Source organism: Hylobates moloch, unplaced genomic scaffold (assembly GCF_009828535.3).
Source record: "Hylobates moloch isolate HMO894 unplaced genomic scaffold, HMol_V3 SCAFFOLD_16, whole genome shotgun sequence".
NCBI classification, from domain to species: Eukaryota; Metazoa; Chordata; class Mammalia; order Primates; family Hylobatidae; genus Hylobates; species Hylobates moloch.
In genome coordinates this window covers 24,608,682-24,630,546 of record NW_026652291.1, presented here as the reverse complement: position 1 = coordinate 24,630,546, position 21,865 = coordinate 24,608,682, and the positions used below count along the sequence as shown (strand labels likewise).

General features: G+C 37.5%; 1 protein-coding gene across 13 annotated transcripts in view; it reads right to left on the bottom strand.

Moving 5' to 3' along the window:
• The window catches only part of CEP128 (centrosomal protein 128), a 447,534-nt gene that overhangs the window by 283,324 nt on the left and 142,345 nt on the right, over positions 1-21,865 (bottom strand). For 12 of the 13 annotated variants that reach the window (XM_058429721.1, XM_058429723.1, XM_058429719.1 and 9 more), the window contains 2 exons: positions 12,311-12,661; positions 4,449-5,099 (listed from right to left, as the gene is read on the bottom strand). In XM_058429721.1, the coding sequence (XP_058285704.1) occupies positions 4,449-5,099; positions 12,311-12,661 (1,002 nt within the window). The remainder of the gene's footprint in view (positions 1-4,448; positions 5,100-12,310; positions 12,662-21,865) is intronic. The other variant, XM_058429729.1, reaches the window with a different exon arrangement.

Below are 21,865 nucleotides of genomic sequence, written 5' to 3'. Positions count from 1 at the left end.
AAGTTCAATACCACGTTAGGGAATAGCTTTAACATCTCTCCCAGATCTCAATCTTTCAAATTAAAAAAAAAAAAAGGCCAAAGGTTTCAGAAGATCCACAGAATGTTTATAAACTCTAAATTCTTTACACACAGGGAATTTACTAAAGCTTTGTTATCATCTCACAACAAATGAACTCAAAGCACTTCCTCAAAAAAAATAAGGAAATCAATTTTCCCACATTACATGGAGAAATCCAAACCAAGCAGATCATAGAGCAAGTCAGGAGCAAATGCTCTGATTTCTAGCTTTTTCAACATTTCAACTTATATCCACTGAGTATCTTCTGTATGTCTGGAACATTATGCTAGACACCATAAGAGGATACAAAATGGCTTAGATCTAATGCCTGTCCCTCTAGAGACTTATGAACATGCAACAAACCAAAATACAAGGCAGCCTAAATGTGCTGTACCTGGGGCACCAATAAAGACCTATGGAAACACAGAAGACCAAGAGATTAGCCCCACCTCAGGTGAGATTTATTCCAACTTCAGTGGATCCATAAAAGAAGTAAAAAATTGGGCCTTAAAGGATTTGGCAGAATTCTTCTTCCTGCAGACTAGGAGGCCAATTCAGATAGAGAATGAGCAGTCAAAAGTATGCACAGTAATCTATATTTGTATGAGGAACGTTGGAGAGCATAAAAGGTAATGAATGGGCCAGGCACAGTGGCTCATGCCTGTAATCCCAGCACTTTGGGAGGCCGAGGCGGGGAGATCGTGAGGTCAAGAGATCGAAACCATCCTGGCCAACATTGTGAAACCCCATCTCTACTAAAAATACAAAAATTAGCTGGGCGTGGGGGTGCACACCTGTAGTCCCAGCTACTCGGGAGGCTGAGGTAGGAGAATCGCTTGAACCTGGGCGGCGGAAGCTGCAGTGAGCTAAGACTGTGCCACTGTACTCCAGCCTGGCGACAGCGCGAGACTCCATCTCAAAAAAAAAAAAAAAAAAAAAAAAAAAGGTAATGAATGTACATGAGTAAGGTAGAATCATTTCAAAGGGGCTGGGCTGGAGTAGAGATTTTATTACAGAGACAGTAAATAACGAAGGTTTTTCAGTAGGAAGTAACACACTCAGATACATATTTTGGGAAAGGAAATCACAGAGTATCTGGGGGGCTAACGGGAGGGGTTGCAGGTAGAGAAAGGAACTAGAGGGAAGTAGGGAAGTTACTTAGAAGTATGGCTAGGTTGCGAGTTAGCAGTCTGCATTCTGTTTTCTAGTATGACATATGATATATTGTCCATATGCCAATGTATCCATGAGCAAATGCAATTACTATTTCTCACTGAAGAATGCATATCTGAATGTGAGAATTATGGCCTTACAGAGATGATCTTGAACGTGCTCTAACTGAAAAAATTATTACTAACTCCTGACCATTGTGTTGATTATTATACAACCTAAATAATGGTGATAAGACATAAGTACTAGTGAGAAGGAAGGTTCTAGTTTCAACAACACTCTCAAGAAAACTGCAAGCTTCTTAAACCATTTCTCTATGCCATGCCAGTTTCTCTTAACAAATCACTACATGCTTGTCCTCAGGTAGAAACCCTGCCTTCCTTTCACATCACACTATTTCTCATCAACCTCCTCTACCTTGCTGGCAACATCTGACTGACCAGCCACCCTCTTCACTGTGGTTTTTGGCATGTGACCAATTAATGCCTTCACAATAATATCTTAAATAGCCAAGTGTCCATCCCACAAGATAACTTCAAAGTTATTTGACCTGTTCTTTCCCAACTACCTTCACCAACATCGCACAATAGCAACCACTGCATGACCACACCTTAGACCTTAACTCCGAAAATTCTTATATTGCACTTCCTGATGAAATCAGCAACCTCTGACTGCAGATTTTTATCCTTCAGCTTTCTCATTCCTTTGCCCACAATCTTTGTTCTTCAATGTTAGCCATGTGGAAGTACTTTACATGCTCCCAGACTAGTCTCGTTCAGTTTGTACCAGTCTTCATACCAGTTTTCATCTTCACTGCTCCTAATTTCTTGCTGCACTACTGTCCTATTCTACTTCAGAGAGAAGAAAGGCTATCAGTCAAGATTCACATCAATTTCCCCAGATCATCCCTACCAACTTCCCCAGTCTTACTGGTTTCCTCCTAATCCTTCAGAGGAAGGATGTCTTGTCTCCTGTTAAATACTATATACTCTTATTTTTTATCAAATCCCCTCACATCTCCTCATGTACTTTCTCCATCAACATCTGTTGAATGGAATGAAGGCTTTTTATACTTCTTCTTTCAGCTTGCCTGTCACATTTATCACTCTTGATTATAACTTTCTTAAAATGTCTTACCTGGGTTTCCAAGACATCATTCTCTTCTGATTCTCCTCCTATCTGTCATATGGCCTTTTATTTTTATTTGCTAGACCCTTTTAGTAAATTCCTTCCTTAAAACATTAGTGTTTGAGAGTCTCATCCTCTTTTTATTCCCTGCACAATCTCATCCAAATCCCATGATATCAACTATCACCCAAGAGTTAACTGGCTCCGAAATATTTCACTCTTATCTCAATTTCTCCCTCAACTCTTGACCCTACTAATTATTATGTACTAATTATATACTAATCTGTTCCACCTAGACTTTCTTGGTTAAGCTTAAAGTCCCTCCCCCTAACACAATATGCTACAAAACAACAACAACAAAAACAAAAACAAACTAGATTTACCACTGTTCTCTTCAAATCTTCTATTCTGTCTGTATTCTCTATGTCGGCAATAGCATCATTATCCACCTAATCCCCCAAAGTCATTACCTACCTGTCCTTGAGTCTAAACTTTTTTCCAGACTAGCAAAGCAGTTAAGAACACAGTTAATTACCTGAGTTCAAATCCTTTCCCTACCACTCTCCTGCTGTAAGACCATGGGCAAATTACTTAACCTTCTGTATCCCAATTTCCTCATCAGGGAGAAAATAATACCACACAATCTGCAGGGTGAGGTCAGTATTAAATGATTAACACTTGCGAAGTTCTTAGAGCAGTGACCAGCACAAAATGTTGAAAAACTGTTTGCTGGTAGTATTGTTATTGTCACAGCCAATCAATCAACTTGTAATATATATTTTATTTTCTATAAGATCAGCTCTTCTTCTCCATATCCCTGATTCTACTATTGTTTATATATTCATCAACTCTAAAAGATTACTATTCCATAGTTCATCAACATTAAAATGTGTATCTTCCGCATTTGACCATCTCTGACCTGGGAGTTCTTACACTTGATAGCATATCATGGTTTCATAGGCAGGAGGCAGCATTTTTATTTCTTAGGAGCATATGCATCTAGTAATAACAGCAATGATGCATCTTACAAGGTGTCTTAGGTTCAGTGAAATATAGTAAGGGTCTTTTACCTATTTTAGCCTCCATTCTCACCCGCCAACCCCAACTGAAGACCCCAAATCCACTAATGCCAGAAGGCTATCTAGGACTGGGGAAGAACTCATAGAACAGCTATATCATTTTACAGATGTCAGCTATTTCAATATCATTTCATCATGCATCATAAGCATTTTGAAAGCAGTAGTTGCATTTCAAAGACTTTTGAAAAACATTATAATAATTAACCTTCAAAGATTTATCCATTCATTCATTCACCTATTCAATACATATTTACAATGTTCTAAAAAACTGTTGTAGGCACTGGGGATATAGCTAGAAGCAGAACAGACCAAAATCCCTATCCTCAGAGAGTCTTCATTTCAATAAAGGAAGATTAAAAAATAAATAATATGGAATCTATATCATATGATAAGTGTTATGGAAAAAAAAAAAAGACGGGAAGAGGAACAGATTTATCACACTCCTGACAATCATGTTATAATATGATTGCCCTGCATGGTGATAACGCTAATAACGTTAGACCTTAGAAACATTTCCTCAAATGCAAGATCCCAATTAGGCATTTAACCAGGCAGCTTTGATTTGGAAAAGAAGGAGTAAATCTCGAAAGCCTTGGGTTTACACAGCCCATAAGCTGATCCACTTTAGTTACCATACTAATAAGGACTGTGGTTATAGCTTCTCTGGCCTTGATAAGTCTTTGCCTTTTATATTTTAGGAGGTCATAAATGTTGAATGAGGGCACGTTTCAGGTCCACGACTTACTGCCACCTCTGCCTTTCCTGAACAACCCAAACAGCTAAACGTTCTTTATAAAGGGCTTCAATGCTCTGAAATAGGTGCTCCCAGGTGGCTGTTATAACTCATTTCAACCTGGCCAAACAGGCATGAATGAGCCTCTTTATTGTTGGTTTTATCTTCCCTTCAGTGCTTGGGAATACAGAATGATCTCTAAAAGTTTATGCTTTATTAACTTCATGAGCCACCAGAAAAATTCCTTCAGTATCATCAGGATAATTCAGCAGAGTTACCTTCAGAGTCCTGATATGATTCTCAGCCTCATTCTTTTCTTTCTTAAAGTGCTTCATAAGCTCTTGGATATTCTGTTCATGTTTTGTTTTCACACTCTGCAATGATGATGTGAGATCTTTCAGCTCCCTCTGGTGCACATCTCGTTCCAGCTTTAACTGTGTGATGATTGTAGCTGTTTCTTCATCCCTGGATTTTGCCTGTGCAGTGAGGTCAGAAAGGTCCTTAAGCACTGCTTTCTTGGCTCTCTCTTCCTCGGCCAATTTATTAGCAAGATCTGCTCGGATGGCACTCAGGTCCTTGATGGACTCTTGCATCTCAAGAAGTTTAGCTTTGTCCTGGGCCTCGCTCTTCTTGAGCTCTGCAATTTCTTCCTCCAAGTGAGCCTTCTCAACTTTCATCTGGCTTTGGATCTTACTCTGCTTTTTCAATTCGCTTTCCAGTCTGTGGATGGTATCCAGGGAATTCTTAACTTCCAATTCAAGGTCAGCTTGATGAGACTTAATATCACATAATTTCTCCTCCTTGGAGTGAAGCTCCTCCTCCTGAAGGGCACGCTTTGTTAAGACATCATTCAATTCCTTTCGAAGATTCTCTATTTGTTGTAATGCTGCGTACAGCTGGGTTTTCAATTCATCCTTTTCTTTTAAAATCTATCAGGTTAAGAACATGAAGCAAAAGAAAAAAGTAAAAGTTACTGTAAAATTCACCATAGACTCTGCCAGTCAGCAAAATAATGTTTAACCCACGAGGAGAAAAAAAATTCATCAAATAATTTTTGTATTTTTTCCATTTTGTAATAAAAATATTTTCAGGCCAGAAAGGGTGGGGGGGATGTATAATTGTCCTGAAATAGCAACACACTGAAATATGTATTTTGAATTTTCCTCACCAAAACTTATTTCAATCCATGGTCACAAATAATTATTTAAATATAAGATAAAATTGAGCAAACAAATGGGGAAATCAGAGACTCCCATTATAAAGAAAACTTACTAGAGGTTGAAATAATACCATATTACCTAAAATAATAATGATGTACATTCCAATGACACACTTTTAAAAAGGAGAAACCCCAAAACAGAGATGGAAAGTAATACAGGGAAGCATGCAGATCCGATGTAAGAAAGTTTACAGTACATTCAGCCATTATTTTTAAAATATCAATGGTGGCAAAAACTCACCAATATGCAACTAGGAGCCTTGAAGTCCACAAAGACAGAAATGAGATTAAGTCAGGAAAGGTTGGGAAAGGGCTCAAGTGAAAAGTCAAAGGCTTAGAAGTCCATCATTCTATGCCAGCCTCTCTACGATTTACATTGAAGGACAGAGGTCAAGGGTTAACTCTTCTGGCCTCTAATCTCAGCACCTAATAATTGCAAATAAAATAGTGGGCAGCCAAGGGAACCAAGATTGTTTTCTATACAACACTGGCACCAAAGATAATCTCCGTGCCTACTTACTGATGCCCACATCATGTCTTGAAACAGGTGGGAAAAAAAGGAACCAATTAAGACTCATTTCAGAATTACAAATAATGAGTTAAAATGCAAATATTTGCAAGACATTTCTACACTTCACATTTTATACTTCAGTGTAAAACAATTTCTGACAAAAATTTAATGAGTCAATCACTCCAAAAAAAAGTTTCCCCTATCCCGCTCAGTTTTAACTGAAAGAAAGAAAGAGCACAAAGATAACATGAGAACTAATAAAAGGAGGCGAATAAGCAGTTGAGCTCTGACCAGAAAGAAGTGAATTTGATTCTCAGTTCAATCATGGGCAATTCTATGGCCTCAGGGAAATCATTTCTCTTACTAGAGAAAATAATAATAGCTATTTCATAAGACTGTGATGAAGATTAGTGAGAAAGGAGAAACAAAAAGTTGGAGTAGAATTTAAGTTCGAGGAGGTACTAGGGTCTCAGGGAGGTGTTTATGCAAGGTAGTGATCAAAACTGTAAAAAGAGCCAGGCCCAGTGGCACACATCTATAATCCCAGCTATTTGGAAGGCTCAGGCGGGAAGATAGCTTTGGCTCAGGAGTTTGAGACCAGCCTGGGCAACATAGCAAGACACCGTCTCTACTGTGAAAAGACACGATAACTGAAGCGAAGGAACTCTGGAACACAGATGAAGGAGTTCACTTTCAAAAGAATGTAAGGTAGGAGAAATATGGATGAGCCTAAGGGTAGATGTATTATTTTTCTATTGCTTCATAACAATTTCCAACAGACTTAGTAGCTTAAAACAATACACATTTTTTGTCTCACTGCTTCCAATAGGTTGAAAGGCCAAGCAAGGTATTCAGCTTAAGGCCTCCTAAGACTAAAATCAAGGTATCAGCTGGCCAGGGCTTTTGTCTGGAGGTTCTGAGGAGAATCCATGTCCAAGCTCATTCAGGTTTCTGATACAACTTGTTTCCATACAGTTGTGGGACTTTGGGTCCCCATTTCCTTGCTAGCTTTTGGTCAGCGATTATTCTGAACTTCTAGAAGCCAACCTTATTCCTTGGCTCATGGACTCTGCCATCTACAAAGCTTGAACAGCTTGATGAATCCTTCCCAAGCTCCAACTCTCTCTGACGTCCCCTTCTCTCAATAGCCAGAAAAAAAAAAACTTCTATTGAGGGCTCATGTGATAAGATTAGGCCCATCCAGATAATGTGATCACAGGAGTAATGTCTTATCATATTCATGGGTTCCAGAAATTAGGATGACTTCTTTGGGGAGGGTCATTCTACTTACCAAACTAGAGAACACAAAAACTGACAGAATCAAATTTGGGCTGTAAAGATAGCATGGGACGGACTGAGCAAGGGTAGGGGCCTTCAATATAGTGATATATGTTTGAAGCAGATAACTTAGCCCCTTTGGCATGAGTTGAGAGACTTATAGGCGGTGCTGAGGATTAAAATCACATTTTCATAATGAAGTCATACCATGTAAAGTGTCTTTAATTATGAAATATTATATCTTCCTGAAGTTGGATTAAAAAGCAAAGATATTTCTTTTTCTCACATAACAGGAAGTCCAGAGATAGGACGGTTCAAGAAGAATCCCTCAAAGCTCAGGCTCTGCTACTCTATAACTCTCCATCTTTTGCTGTCTTTGCAGTGTTCCAAGCTTCACATCAATTCCTGACAAGGGTGACAGCCACAGCGAAGACACTCACAGACCATGTGGGTCAAGTTTGGAATTTCTTTGGCAATACAGATACTAAAAAGTAAGCTCTGTCGATCTGATTCTGGTTAATTGCTTGCCTAGTAGCCACAGCTTAAGATTTTGTCTAGGCACTTTCTCTGAGTCTGAAAATGTCAATGTCTTTACTGCCATCTCAATACCCTGGACATACCCAGGGCCCTCAATTGAATAGCCTTTATCTTGAGGCAAATCAAAACAGTGGAATTGGGTCCCCTTTGTCTGGCCAGGATCTCTTTTTGTTGTTGTTGTTTCCTGACTCCCTCTTGTGCTTGCACTAATTTCAGTTTGGATAAATAATTTGGCTTTTCCAAACCTAAGGGGTTCCAAATTATCAGACTCATAGGCAATTTGTATTATAGGTTGCAGACTTCAGGCTCCCCACCTTAAACAACCAAACAGAAACGAACAAAACTCTCTGCTTTTAGACAGACCAGTTTCAACCTAAACTTGTTTTTCTCTTGTAAGACCTTACTGAAGGCTGAAATACGTACACAACATACTCCAACATCCTAAAGTTTTCCTACCAGTCACTTAATACTATCCTCTTATTCACAGCATCAATGCCCCTAAATGATTTCTGTTTAAACCAATTGCTTCCAACCACATAGCAAGGTTTACCAACTTTCCCTTTAGAACAATATGATCCTCTCTTGCCCCTTACCCTACTTCTCCTCTCAGTAAATTCTACAATTTAGTTTACTTATAGCTCCTTATTTCTAGAACTCAAAGTTTACACAAACTTGAATTTTTTCTGCTGAGGGTAAGAGAAAATCCCAATCCGAAATGGCTTAAACCACAAGAAAATCATTCCAGGCAGAACTGCTCCAGACACAGTATGTCAAAGCTCTGGCTCCAGCTCTCTGCAATTTTGTACCTAGTGATGGTCTTACATTCATTACTGAATGGAATGGATAGGGGGAGGGAGGAGGTAACCATGAATACTATAGAAGCCAACTGATATTTCTATGGAAGTTTCGCTGTTACTGTTAAGCAGAAGGAATGGAAAAAGTGGAAAGTCGGGTTGACTCCAGATTAGAAATCGGTAAAAGGTATGAGGGAGAAGAAAGAAATTGAAGATGTGATGAGAACAACATCAAAGTAGCTGTCAATGAAGTCCAATGTGACAGGAAAAAAACTGAATCCAAAAACTGGCTAGTAAACCAGAGGAATGTAGAAAGATCAAAATTGGTATGAATAGTTAAAAAAGCTAGGGCGTAGGGAATAGAAGAATTATGAAAGATCAGAGACTGAGCTTTGGAACTGAAGGCTTGGACATGAAACAATTACAGATGAAGATAAAATTTAAACACAGAAATTAGACGCTGAAGTAGAATTATTTCAGTGACGGTCACTATAAAATAAGACATTAGTGAATTATAAGCATACAGACTTCAGTAGGTTGCAGACATGAACTTTAAAGTTACTAAGGATGATGGCAAGAATTAATGTCATAAAACAGGTTGATGCAAAGCCAAGTGCTAAAATCCTTGAGAAATGTAGGGGCATAAATGAAAAATAGCCAGCAGTCAAGAGCAAAAATGGGGAAAGAATGTTCTAACCACGCAAACCAAGCTTCCAAAGAAGGGGCAAAAGGCCTGAAAATAGCTGTGTGAAGCCAAAAGAATGATACTATCTAAAACTATGGCAATTATAGAAACAGACGCCAACTCCTCAAAGACCTGAACACAAAGTATTATATATACAGTTTTTTTTTTTTTTTTTTAATTAACTAAAAGGTAGATGAGGGGATTGTTCAATTTTGTTGTTGTTGTTGTTGTTTTGTTTTGTTTTTTTACCTGCATGTGAGGGAAAATGCAGGCAGATGGCTGGATTATACTAATACATACTCTAGCATTTCTTGAACTGTATGTGATAGGACTGCATATGCATTCAAAAAATCATACACTTTGGCACTGATCCTTCTTACTTTCAACCATTCAAAAATTCAGATTTTACAAGATAGCATATATTACATATAACTCTTTTTTTCTGTCAGCAGGAAGGAAATACACAGAAGGAATAGATGGTAATTTAAGATTCTTGAAGTCAAATACTAACAATCAAAAAGCTCAATACATAAGCAAGCCAATTATTCTGCCAATTCAGCAGGGGAAACAAAACAAAACGAAACAAAACAAAACAACAACAACAAAAAATCTAGAAAGTATTCCCATTATCCATATTAAAAAAGAATATGAAAAAAATTGGAAACATTCAGAAAAGCATATACTATGATTGGAGTCCAATCTTTTCCTTTATTGTTTTCAAAGCACCTGTACAAACCAGTAATTTCAAACAGTACCTTAAAAGAAAAAAAGAAGCAAAAATACCACAACTTACGACTAGATTAATTGTACCTATAAAGTTTTCGGTCTCCTAATATGTGTTACCTACATATCCCTGAAGTACACCACAATTCCCTGACGTAAATACCCATTTCATTGTCTTTGAGGAAAGTATACAATTTGATCTGTCTGGGTTTGTTTTTTTTTTTCCCCTGCAGTAATATATGATTTGATATTACACATCCTTCAGTAATGAAGTAGTTTTGTAATATGATATATATCTGATAATCTTACTAAGATTCCAGAAATATAAAAAGCAGGAAAAAAGAAATAAATCAGAGAAATTTTTAAGAGAAAAAAAGCCTTTTGCCGTTTTGTATATTTTTTAAGTAACAAATCTTAAAGCAGAAAATAAATTATGCTAGAAAAAGAGAACTGGCGGTAGACACAGAACCATACCGAAAATATGAGGAGAGCATCATATAAGCATATAAAATGACTCAGTAAGGCTACTTATTAAGTAATTTATTCTTTAAGCCACAGTATGTTATATTTGTAAATCAGTATAATTTTTATTTTAATACACCCTTCCAAAATACCTTGGAGTCACTTTTTGAAAATAATTAGCCCTAAAACTCAAAAAGAAAGTAGCTGTATTACAAATGTGTTAAGGTGGCTTTGTGATTTTATTAAGAATTAAATATCCCTTTGAAATAATATTCAGTAATACATTTTTAAACTTTTTTTCCAAAATTATTTACCATGTATTTCCACATCACAGATTTACTGAGCACATTTCTTATTCTTTTTCCTTGAAAACCCATTGCTCTAACTGCAACATGCTGCATTAATTTTTAAGGCTTTTAAAGGAGAAATTACAATGCCTGCTGTGATAATTGTGTTACGACCCTAACTGTGGCAATCACTTCAAAACTGCTTCTTTGCTTATCATTAGTAATGCTAAGTGATAAAAATAATTGGAAGTATTCTGGGAAATGATTGTTAAACAATTTTTAATATTCTGAAAACTCAACCCAGAAAAGTCTCAGCACCATGGACTGGAATTACTATATGATAACATGGACCCTTCTAAATCTCTTCTAATTAAGTAAAATCTCTAAATGAGATTTTCAATCAATCAATTCCCTCAACCACTCCTTTAGCTAGCTACCTACCTACCTTACAGTCAGGCTCATTGAGCCAGTTGCCAGATCAGGCTGACAACAGAATAATCAAGATAGAGCAATTTCCTGGGATCAGATCAGTTCAGACACAAGTCTGAAAGCTTTAGAACTGCTTTACTTCAGGGCAACCAGCCACCCAGTATGTGTCAGATGGGTTAAAATGAAAAGCAATCCACAGTGAGTGCAAAATGATCATTTCTTGCATCTTCTATAGGTCCGAGAAATTCATATGTAAAAGATAAAGCATCTTTTCCATGACAGCTCATCTGAAATAATCATCAGTCACTCTTAAATGCTGAAAATTTATTTTATAAATATAATGCCCTACATTTTGTTTTCTTTTAAAAGAAAGTCAACTTATCCAAATGATTATTCTTTTGGAATGTACAGAGTTCTCGACAAGTGACAAATGACAAAGCACGAATGATAAACCAAGAATAAACATGGATAAAAATCAATCACGACTTTCCTGCTTATTATCTTATAAACATCTGGGTTTAATTCAACCCAAAGATATATCAGATGAGAATCAACATAGGAGCATAAAATCCATTTAAAGTAACTGATTATACAAGAGAAAAGATAATGTGAAATGCATACACAGATCAGTGAAATGCATTTTGTTGCTATCAAAAGGGCATAAAAGCAAAGTCTTGAAGAGGGTTGTGATCCCATAACACTGCTCAGTCAGTGAGAGCCTCAGTGTCACGCATTTAAGTAAGCCCATCACAGTTGCTGCCAGTAAATGGCCCTAGTAACTACTGCATTTTTTAAATGCTTCTTTCTAACCAATACCCAGTTGAAAATATATAAATAAATGAGATTTTAAAATAAATGCATTGGGAGGAAAGTTGTGTGAAAATAACAAAGATTTAGTAATTTTTTTTCCTTGGAATATTAGAAGATTAAACAATAATTCAATTTAGGAAACTTACATCTAAACTGGGGCAAGGGGTATATCTATTTATGGGCCAACTCTGAAAAGCCACATAATATTAAACTATGAAAAGGCTTAAGTAAAAAATACTTAAAACTTAACTTTTGTACTTTGAAACAGCCAAGAAATAAAGATTCTTCTATCAAGGACATATTGATTATATGCACAGAATGGCACTCAAGTGTTTTTTCAAAGGATAGATGAATGAATTGTTGGGTCACATTGAAAACCCTTCCTTAGGAATGTGGCTTTTATACCTGATTATTCTTGCCTGTCAGTTCATCAACAGTTTCAGATTGTTTCTCCAACGCTCGCTCTAACTTCTTATGTTTAAGCTTCCACTGCCTAATGGATTCTTGAGCTTTCAGTTTCAGGTCTTCCCTCCTCTTCTCCGCCTCCTCTTTCAGAGCCTCTGACTGCTGGAGCTCACTGAGGTACTGCTCAGCCTGCTTGGTTGCATCCTCCGCATGGCGAGTCAGCTCTGAGATCTGAAGGTCAGCATGCTTACGCTCAGCCTCACATGTGTCAAAGTGATTCTGGATCTCCTTAAGTCGATCCAACATCTGCAGTTGCTGTTTTTCCCCATTCTCCAGTTCACGTGTTAAATTCTAGGAATAAAGCATGCGAAACATTAGGAACAAATCCTTGTCAAAATTGGGTGTGTAGCATATCATCAAACAAGAATCTCTAATGTCACTGAAATGGAAATCATCTGTATTAAAATTCATTAGCAATCAATTTAGAAAATATGAGTCCTTTTCTTTGTATTTTATAACCACATTAGTTGGGAATAATTTTTTATACAAATATTCCCTCTTTCTTGGACTATTTTATTATCCAAAAAGGGAAAATATGTGTTTCCAATTGGCTGTCACTAAAATAGAAGGCACTTTTGAAGCAAACAATGTGCATTATTTTAGTAACAACCTAGTGTTTTGTCCAGCTGAAGAAATATCGATGTTTTAAAATTTGTCAGGTTATCAGAGAACTATTAGTAGCAATCATATATAACATTTTGCCTTCTGGCAGCAAAACAAAATTATAATAAAAAAATAAAAATAAGTAACAATAAAGTGACAGAAACATCAGCATAGATAACATTAGGTTCCCAATAAAGTGTTTATACATTATTTCCAGATAAACCAACATAATATTATACACTGAAGCACTTATCTCAAGCTGATATGAATCACTATGGTACAGATTTATAAATACACTTAACTTTATTTTGAATATTTCTCTAATCAAGAAAAAAACCTTCAGTCTAGCTTCCCTAAAGCCAGGATGGTGATTATATATTTGGAAATTACACTAAATCATCATGATTAATACATATTTTAAGAATAAGCAAATATCTATTTTAAGTTTAAAAATGAGAAGATATTGTTTCATGCAAGTTTATACAAATAAAATAATCATTAACATTAAGCAATTAAAGAATCATTAACATTAAGCCACTTTTGTAAAGCTTTGTAAGAAAGTGATAAATTCAGAAATAAAGCACTTACAATGAGTCACATAAGCTGCCCCTCCTGAGCCTTAGTTTCCAAATACTTAGTGGCAACAAAAGTAACATAAAAAGGTCATGTGTCCAAATAAGAATGGGTTCAAGGGGTTGGAATGAGGCTGTGAGTTGAATAAACAATAAATAACATCTCCACTGTACTAAGGTCCGGAAAATGAAACTAGAAACATTTACCAAGCTCCTTTGGCCCCAACAGCAGAGTTTCCAGGTCCAGATTCCATGATTTATGGCTCAAATAAGGTTAAATATAATTTCCCTCATGATTAAAATCATGGTTTGACATTATGGCAAACATTTTTTTAAATGCCTCAAAAACAAACTTCATTTTCTGGGCAACAGGTTTGCATTTGTCCAGTTTGCTAAATTCAATGCAGCCTGGAAGATGCTTCATCCACCCAAATGGTAAATTGAGAACTGTGTACTTCGGTGTGTAGAAAATTCTAAAATAAGATGAGAAAACCCTTGTAATTATGGTTTACCTTTTGCTCTTATTCTAAAAGTTTTACCAATATGCCAGAAATCAACTTGATTAACAAGCAGCAATCAACTGATTCCTGATCAAAAGAGAAATGGAACTGATTTTTCCTTTCAACAAATACTTGGAAGGAAAGTGGTTATACTTCCTGTTCATCAAGCATATGGTTTATAGAAATATTAATAGGACATAGTTGTAATACCAGAAAAGCTAACTTTAATTAGGGAGGTATTCTCACTAACCACTAAATTATACTAGATAGTCCCAGGTGCTAAAACATGATGGAGAGTTACCTAAAGGGGTCTATAGACTACAATGTGGCTGCAGAGAGTCTCCCATGGGAGGTGATGTATAAGCTGAGATTTAAAAGAAAAGGAGCTAGCAATAATAATCAAATAACTATGACTGTGACTGAAATGCATTGAGTACTCGAGTTATACCAGAGATTGAATGCTGTATATGAATTACCTCATTCAATTCCAACACAAATCTAAAATGAGACACTATTATCCCCATTTCAGTGAAAAGTAACCAATATTTGCTGCAGTTAATAACTTGCTCAAGATCACACAGCTAATAAGTGAGGGCATAGGCATTTGGACCTGGATAGTCTGCTTCTAGAGCCCATGTTATCAACCTATTGCTAAACTTCCAGATTCTCAGATGACCCCAACTCCATGCCTCTTCAGTCACCCACTGCCATGGTTTTATCTTGGTGTTTTTATCAGAACTGCCACCTTTAAAGCAAGAGGTTCCTCACTCCACCCCCTTCCCATAACTCTGGATTTAATTACCAATCTAATCAGCTATTACACCCTCTTCCTTCTGTGTTATCTGTGCTTCATTGTCAAGGAGATGACCATTCCCTTGAGATTTCTTTTGCTAGCTTTAAATCCTGGCTCTCTAACCCAAACACTGTATTTTTTCACTTTAGCCAATCTCTTGCTTACATCTAGACTCCCTCTTTAAACTGTTCATTCACTGAACATAAACAACAAAACACCAACTCTAGGTGAACTTAAAAAATTCCTAATTCCTACATCAGGTTGAGTCCTGTGAGAAAAATCACACAGGACTATCAGTTGATGTGACCACACAGACAGTCAACTCACTGGCACCCAGAAAGTCTTCCACATGCCTCAACCCAGCTCACACAAGGGCCATTATGACAAAAAGTCTCATCTCCAACCCTACCATTTTTACCCTTGGTTTTAATACATACTATAGCTCCTCCTTCAGAAGTAAAATTGGGCAGGCAGTTAGTGCAGGATACCCCAAATATGTCCTACTTGTAGTATTTTAAAATTTACCAATGGTCAATTTCTTCTCTTTTCCAGCCCCCAGGGAAAGGGGATTCTTCCTTAGACAAATAGCCTATCTCTGCGATTTTCCTACTTGACTATTCTGCTTTGCTTCTCTCATCTCAAAAACTAACAGTAAAGATTTTAAAAAATAAAGAAAAGAAAAACAACACCAACAAAAGCACTTTCCTTAACCCTAGATTATCTTCTACCCAGTACCATGTACTCATCTTCCTCTTAAGCCAAGATCCTGGAAAGAGTGGTCCATACTTGATGCCCCCACAACCTTATTTCAGTTCACTTGGTTCACTACATCTGGTTTCCATCATACTATGAAAACAGCTCTCATCAAGATCCCCAAAGATCACCTACAGCCAAATACAATAACTCCTTAAAAATCTTACTTTCAGAGGCAGAGGTGGGTGGATCACTTGAGCCCAGGAGTTCGAGCCCAGCCTGGGCAACACAGCGAAAACCCCGTCTCTACTAAAAACACAAAAATTAGCTGGGTATGGTGGCACACGCCTGTAATCCCAGCTACTCAGGAGGCTGAGGCATAAGAACAGCTTGAACCCAGGAGGTAGAGTTTGCAGTGAGCTGAGCTTCCGCCACTGCACTACAGCCTAGGCCACACAGCGAGATGCAGTCCAAAAAAAAAAAATTTCCTTCACCTAGTTTCCCTGTAGCATGTGACGCTGTTAATAACCCCTTGCTCTTTCTCTCTGCTTCCTTAACTTTCATAATACCACTTCTCACTAGTTCTCTATCTTCTTATTCTTCTTTCATAATCTCCTTTCCTGAGTCTCTTCTACCATTTAGCCTCTTAAATCTAAATAACTCTATAAAATTCCAGTATTATGCATCATCCCACCTACACAATACCCTTGGTAGATGAGTATTTAGGTAGACAGATATTAGTAGGTATTAGTGAGTCCTACATTCAGAAGCCATACTAACGCCTCATCTCCAGACTTTCAAATATCTAATGGCTTCATAACTTTCTACACTTAGAAATCTCACAGGCCTCTTAAATTTAGCAAGTCAAGAAGTAAACTTATCTGAGGACCAACTCCTAACAAAAAGGCGGTCCTACTAAAATGGCAGGAAAGTGGCTCTCTGATGAGGGAGGATGGAAATGAGCTGAATTGTGTATTTTAATAGTGAGAAGATCTGAAATAATCACTGTAGGAAAAGAGGAAATGAACAACTGATAGATGTTTAAAAGATAACAAACAGAAATAAGGTTCTAGTTAGATAGTCTCAAATTTATAATGGGCCCAAGAGTATACCAAATTCTTTGGATTTCTCCAGCAACTCACTTGAACCCAGAAGCAAAGTAAGTTCAGGGTTATTTATTCTTCTGTAATTACAGAGCAACAACAGGGAGCACAGGATTAATATATTCAAGCCCAGAGCTTACGCAGGCAAACTCTTTTGTTCTCACATTTAAAAACTGTGGACTCTTATATTAACATGCTAAGTGCAATAATTCACTTTGAATAATATTTGAAAAGATCACGTCATTGATTGGGTATGTGAGCGTAAACGAACAGAAAAAGGTATGGATCTTCTTGTAAATAATTGTGGTTTTCACTACTCAAGAGAAAGCAGGTTTGAATTTGTCCTGGATGAACACCTCTTCTAACTGCCCTGAGTCTAGAAACTATCAGTAGCTACTGCTTTGCTATCAGCCTGTGTTATGTTTCAGGTAAAATTCATCAGAGAGGTCCTTCCTATATTCTCCTAAGGATCCTATTCAGCCATTGTTTCGGCATTTCTTTAATCCATCTTCCTCAAATAACCAATCAGAAAAATCTAACTGCAATAAATATTTATCCCACATCAATCAAAGGACTATACTACAGAACCCTCATATCAATTCCCAACACACATACACTCTCACTCACATACATATGAACATATACATAGAGCACGTAAGTGTACAAACACATAATAAATCCATGCATAAATGCTTTCAGGGTATTTATAGTAAATATTAAGGCACAAGTAGTAAATATTATTTTCCTGATGCACTACATGAAATGCTAAATGAAAAGCATTTTTCTTATTTATTCCATTATAATGATTTTCAGTTCTATTATTACTATTATATATTCCTGAAGGCATCTTCTACACTGAAGAACTTTTTATATTTAGATTGTGTGAAATTATCTCAGCCACTGAAGCAGAATGGTTAAATTTCATATCACTTAATTAAGTCCATGTTTATTTCTCACTATATAAGCAGTGTCAAAAACAGGAACAACTCAAAAACAGAAATATCCATATTACCATAAATTCTTGCCCATACATTGCCAACAGGCTTACAAAAGCTCCATCTAAATCTAAAACTTTATACCTTTCAATTCCCCTTCTTTTCTCTTTCTTTCTTCAAGTGGGAAAAAATGTTGATGAGTAGTTGTGTTGAAGGTCTCAGGTTTGCTGGTAGTTGGAAGGATTTACAGGACTCAGCATATTACAGTCATAATTATGTTAAGATTTATTAAAGAGGAAAGATAGAAAGCAAAATTAGCAAGGAGAAAAAGGCACATGAAGTGAAGTCCAGTGGAAACTAAGAGTCCACTCCCAGTGAAATTACACAAGACATGTTCAATTTCTCCAGCAGTGAATTCTGACAACACATATAAAGTGTAATCTATCAGGAAAGCTCATTGTGTCCAACATTTTAATTAGGGGATGGTCACTTGGGCACCATCTACCTGTATGGAGCAAAATTTTAGACTCTCAGAAACCAGGTGGTCAAAATAAACTACATTTTTTGTACTCTAGACACAGTAAATTCTCCTTATTATTAAGTAAAACTTTATTTCAGCATAGAAAACTACTTATCATCCAAGTTCTCAAATGCCAGAAAAGAACTGCTAAGCCTGCATTTAAAACATTTTCCATGAGGGTTTAAGAGACATAAAGTAGACTACCATATAGGCGGCAACAATAACTACTAATTTGTTCACTGATAAAACGAAAGTACAATATAATATAATGCAATTTTTCCTCTACTCACACTTGACAGTGAACACACACAAGAGATTGGGCACCTTGGTGAACATTTAAAAACATATATCGAAAATGGAAAATCTACCCCCAAATAAACCAGGATAAACCATGCATATTTTAAATAATCATTTTCATTTATAGTATTTACGTACTTTGTATAGAAACTTGTAAGGGTAAGTGAGAAAGCTGCCAGACTGTAATGACTCAAAAGTCACATCTTTAGGAAGACAGTGACATATCATGGAAACAGAATGAGTCACTCAGGCTTGCGTTCAAATCCCAGCTCTGCTATCCTGTGACCGTAGAAGGGTGCTTACCCTTCATGAACCAAAGCAACACTGTTGCAGGAAGTCAGGGACCCCAAACGGAGGGACTGGCTGGAGCCGTGGCAGGGAAACATAAATTGTGAAGATTTCATGGACATTTATCTGTTCCCAAATAATACTTTTAAAATTACTTACGCCTGTCTTTACTTTAATCTCTTAATCCTGTTATCTTCATAAGCTGAGGATGTATGTCACCTCAGGACCACTGTGATAATTGTGTTAAGTGTAAAAATTGATTGTAAAACGTGTGTTTTTGGCCAGGCATGGTGGCTCACGCCTGTAATCCCAGCACTTTGGGAGGCCGAGGCGGGTGGATCACGAGGTCAGGAGATCGAGACCACAGTGAAACCCCGTCTCTACTAAAAAATACAAAAAATTAGCCGGGCGCGGTGGCGGGCACCTGTAGTCCCAGCTACTCCGGAGGCTGAGGCAGGAGAATGGCGTGAACCCAGGAGGCGGAGCTTGCAGTAAGCCAAGATCGTGCCACTGCACTCCAGCCTGGGCAACAGAGCGAGACTCCGTCTCAAAAAAAAAAAAAAAAAACATGCGTTCGAACAATATGAAATCAGTGCACCTTGAAAAAGAACACAGTAACAGCGATTTTTAGGGAACAAAGGAAGACAACCATAAGGTCTGACTGCCTGCAGGGTTGGGCAAAAAGAGCCATATTTTTCTTCTTGCAGAGAGCCTATAAACGGACATGCAAGTAGGGAAGATATCGCTAAATTCTTTTCCTAGCAAGGAATATTAATATTAATACCCTGGGGAAGGAATGCATTCCTGGGGGGAGGTCTATAAACAGCCACTCTGGGAATGTCTGTCTTGTGCAGTTGAGATGAGGACTGAGATACGCCCTGGTCTCCTGCAGTACCCTCAGGCTTACTAGGGTGGGGAAACCTCCGCTCTGGTAAATTTGTGGTCAGACCGGTTCTCTGCTCTCAAACTCTGTTTTCCGTTATTTAAGATGTGTATCAAGACAATACGTGCACCACTGAACATAGACCCTTATCAGTAGTTCTGCTTTTACCCTTTGCCCTGTGATCTTTGTTGGACCCTTATCAGTGGTTCTGCTTTTTCCCTTTGTCCTGTTCTCTCAGAAGCATGTGATCTTTGTTAGACCCTTATTAGAAGTTCTGCTTTTTGCCTTTTGAAGCATATGATCTTTGTACCTACTCCCTGTTTTACACCCCCTCCCCTTTTGAAACCCTTAATAAAAAACTTGCTAGTTTGAGGCTCAGGTGGGCATCACAGTCCTAATGATATGTGATGTCACCCCCGGTGGCCCAGCTGTAAAATTCCTCTCTTTGTACTCTTTCTCTTTATTTCTTATGGAAAATAGAAAGAACCTACGTTGAAATATTGGGGATGGGTTTCCCCGATACAATGTCACTTATAAAATGGACTCAATAACACCAACTTCCAGAGGAATGATAACCTACATGAAGATAAAGCACCCAAAAGAGTAACTGACACATTTTAGGAACTCAATAAAGATAACTTTTTATATCTTGCTAGCAACAATGTTAGAATTAGTGACATAATCCAATGTCTATATTTTACAGATCAGGAAATTGAGGGACAGGAAGAGTGATCAATCCAAGATAAGGCAGATAGTTTTTGACAGAGAAAGGACTAAACACAGGTCCCTAATATTCAATCCAATATTGATTCCACTTCACTATGATAATGACTTGGATACTATTCAAATGACCCCTTTAATAACTAAGTTGCCATGTTCCTTCCAGACAAGAGGAACTCCTGGATAGGAATCATACGATCTTGATGCAGAGGTGTTTCCTACATGTTTGTGAACTGAGAAAAAAAATCACAGGATAAGGTTGACTTGTGTTAAAACTAAACCAGGCATAGACTACTTACTTATTCCTTTCTACATTAAAGACACTAGGTTAGGCACTAAGGAAGTACTTCAGTATAAGTACTGATGGGGGTGAATATGAATGAGCAGGAGAGAACAGACATTGCTGTTAACTAGTAGAAACCAGATTTAAGTTAGTAGGTTTCAAGACAAACTACTCTGTTCAGCAAGACCTCAGAAAGAAGAGAAATGAAACATGAGAAAGAAGGCAAACTAAAATGCGAAGAAGAGAAAAGATTGGGTCACTTATGGAAAGGAAATGAACATTCACTACCAAAAAACACATGGGCAACAGATTTCACCACTGGTGGCTGATTATGACAAGTAATAGCTTGAGAGGGCTAAAGAGAGATTAAAAAATAAGGTCAGGTTGCTTATGAGTTCAAGGACTTTTTTGGCTGAGATGATGGGGTTTTCTAAATATAAAATCATTTCATCTGCAAACAGAGACAATTTGACTTCCTCTCTTCCTATCTGAATACCTTTATTTGTTTCTCTTGCCTGATTGCCTTGGCCAGAACTTCCAATACTATATTGAATACGAGTGGTGAGAGAGGGCATCCTTGTCATACTGGTTTTCAAAGAGAATGCTTCCAGCTTTTGCCCATTCAATATGATATTGGCTGTGGGTTTGTCATAAATATCCCTTACTATTTTGAGATACGTCCCATCAATATCTAGTTTATTGAGAGTTTTTAACATGAAGGGATGTTGAGTTTTACCAAAGGCCTTTTCTGCATTTATTGAGAAGGAACTTAAACATATTAAGAAGAAAAAAAAAACAAACAACCACATCAAAAAGTGGACAAAGGATATGAACAGACACTTCTCAAAAGAAGACATTTATGTGGCAAACAAACATAAGAAAAAAACACTCAACATCGGTCAGATGCGCTGGCTCACACCTGTAATCCCAGGACTTTGGGAGGCTGAGGCAGGCAGATCACAAGGTCAGGAGTTTGAGACCAGCCTAGCCAACACAGTGAAACCCCGTCTCTACTAAAAATACAAAAAATTAGCTGGGCACAGTGGCGGGTGCCTGTAGTCCCAGCTACTTGGGAGGCTGAGGCAGGAGAATTACTTGAACCCAGGAGGCGGAGATTGCAGTGAGCCGAGATCGCGCCACCGCACTCCAGCCCGGGTGACAGTGTAAGACTCTGTCTCCACAAAAAAAAAAAAAAAAGGCTCAACATCACTGATCATGAGAGAAATGCAAATCAAAACCACAATGAGATACCATCTCACACTAGTCAGAATGGCAATTATTAAAAAGTCACGAAACAATAGATGC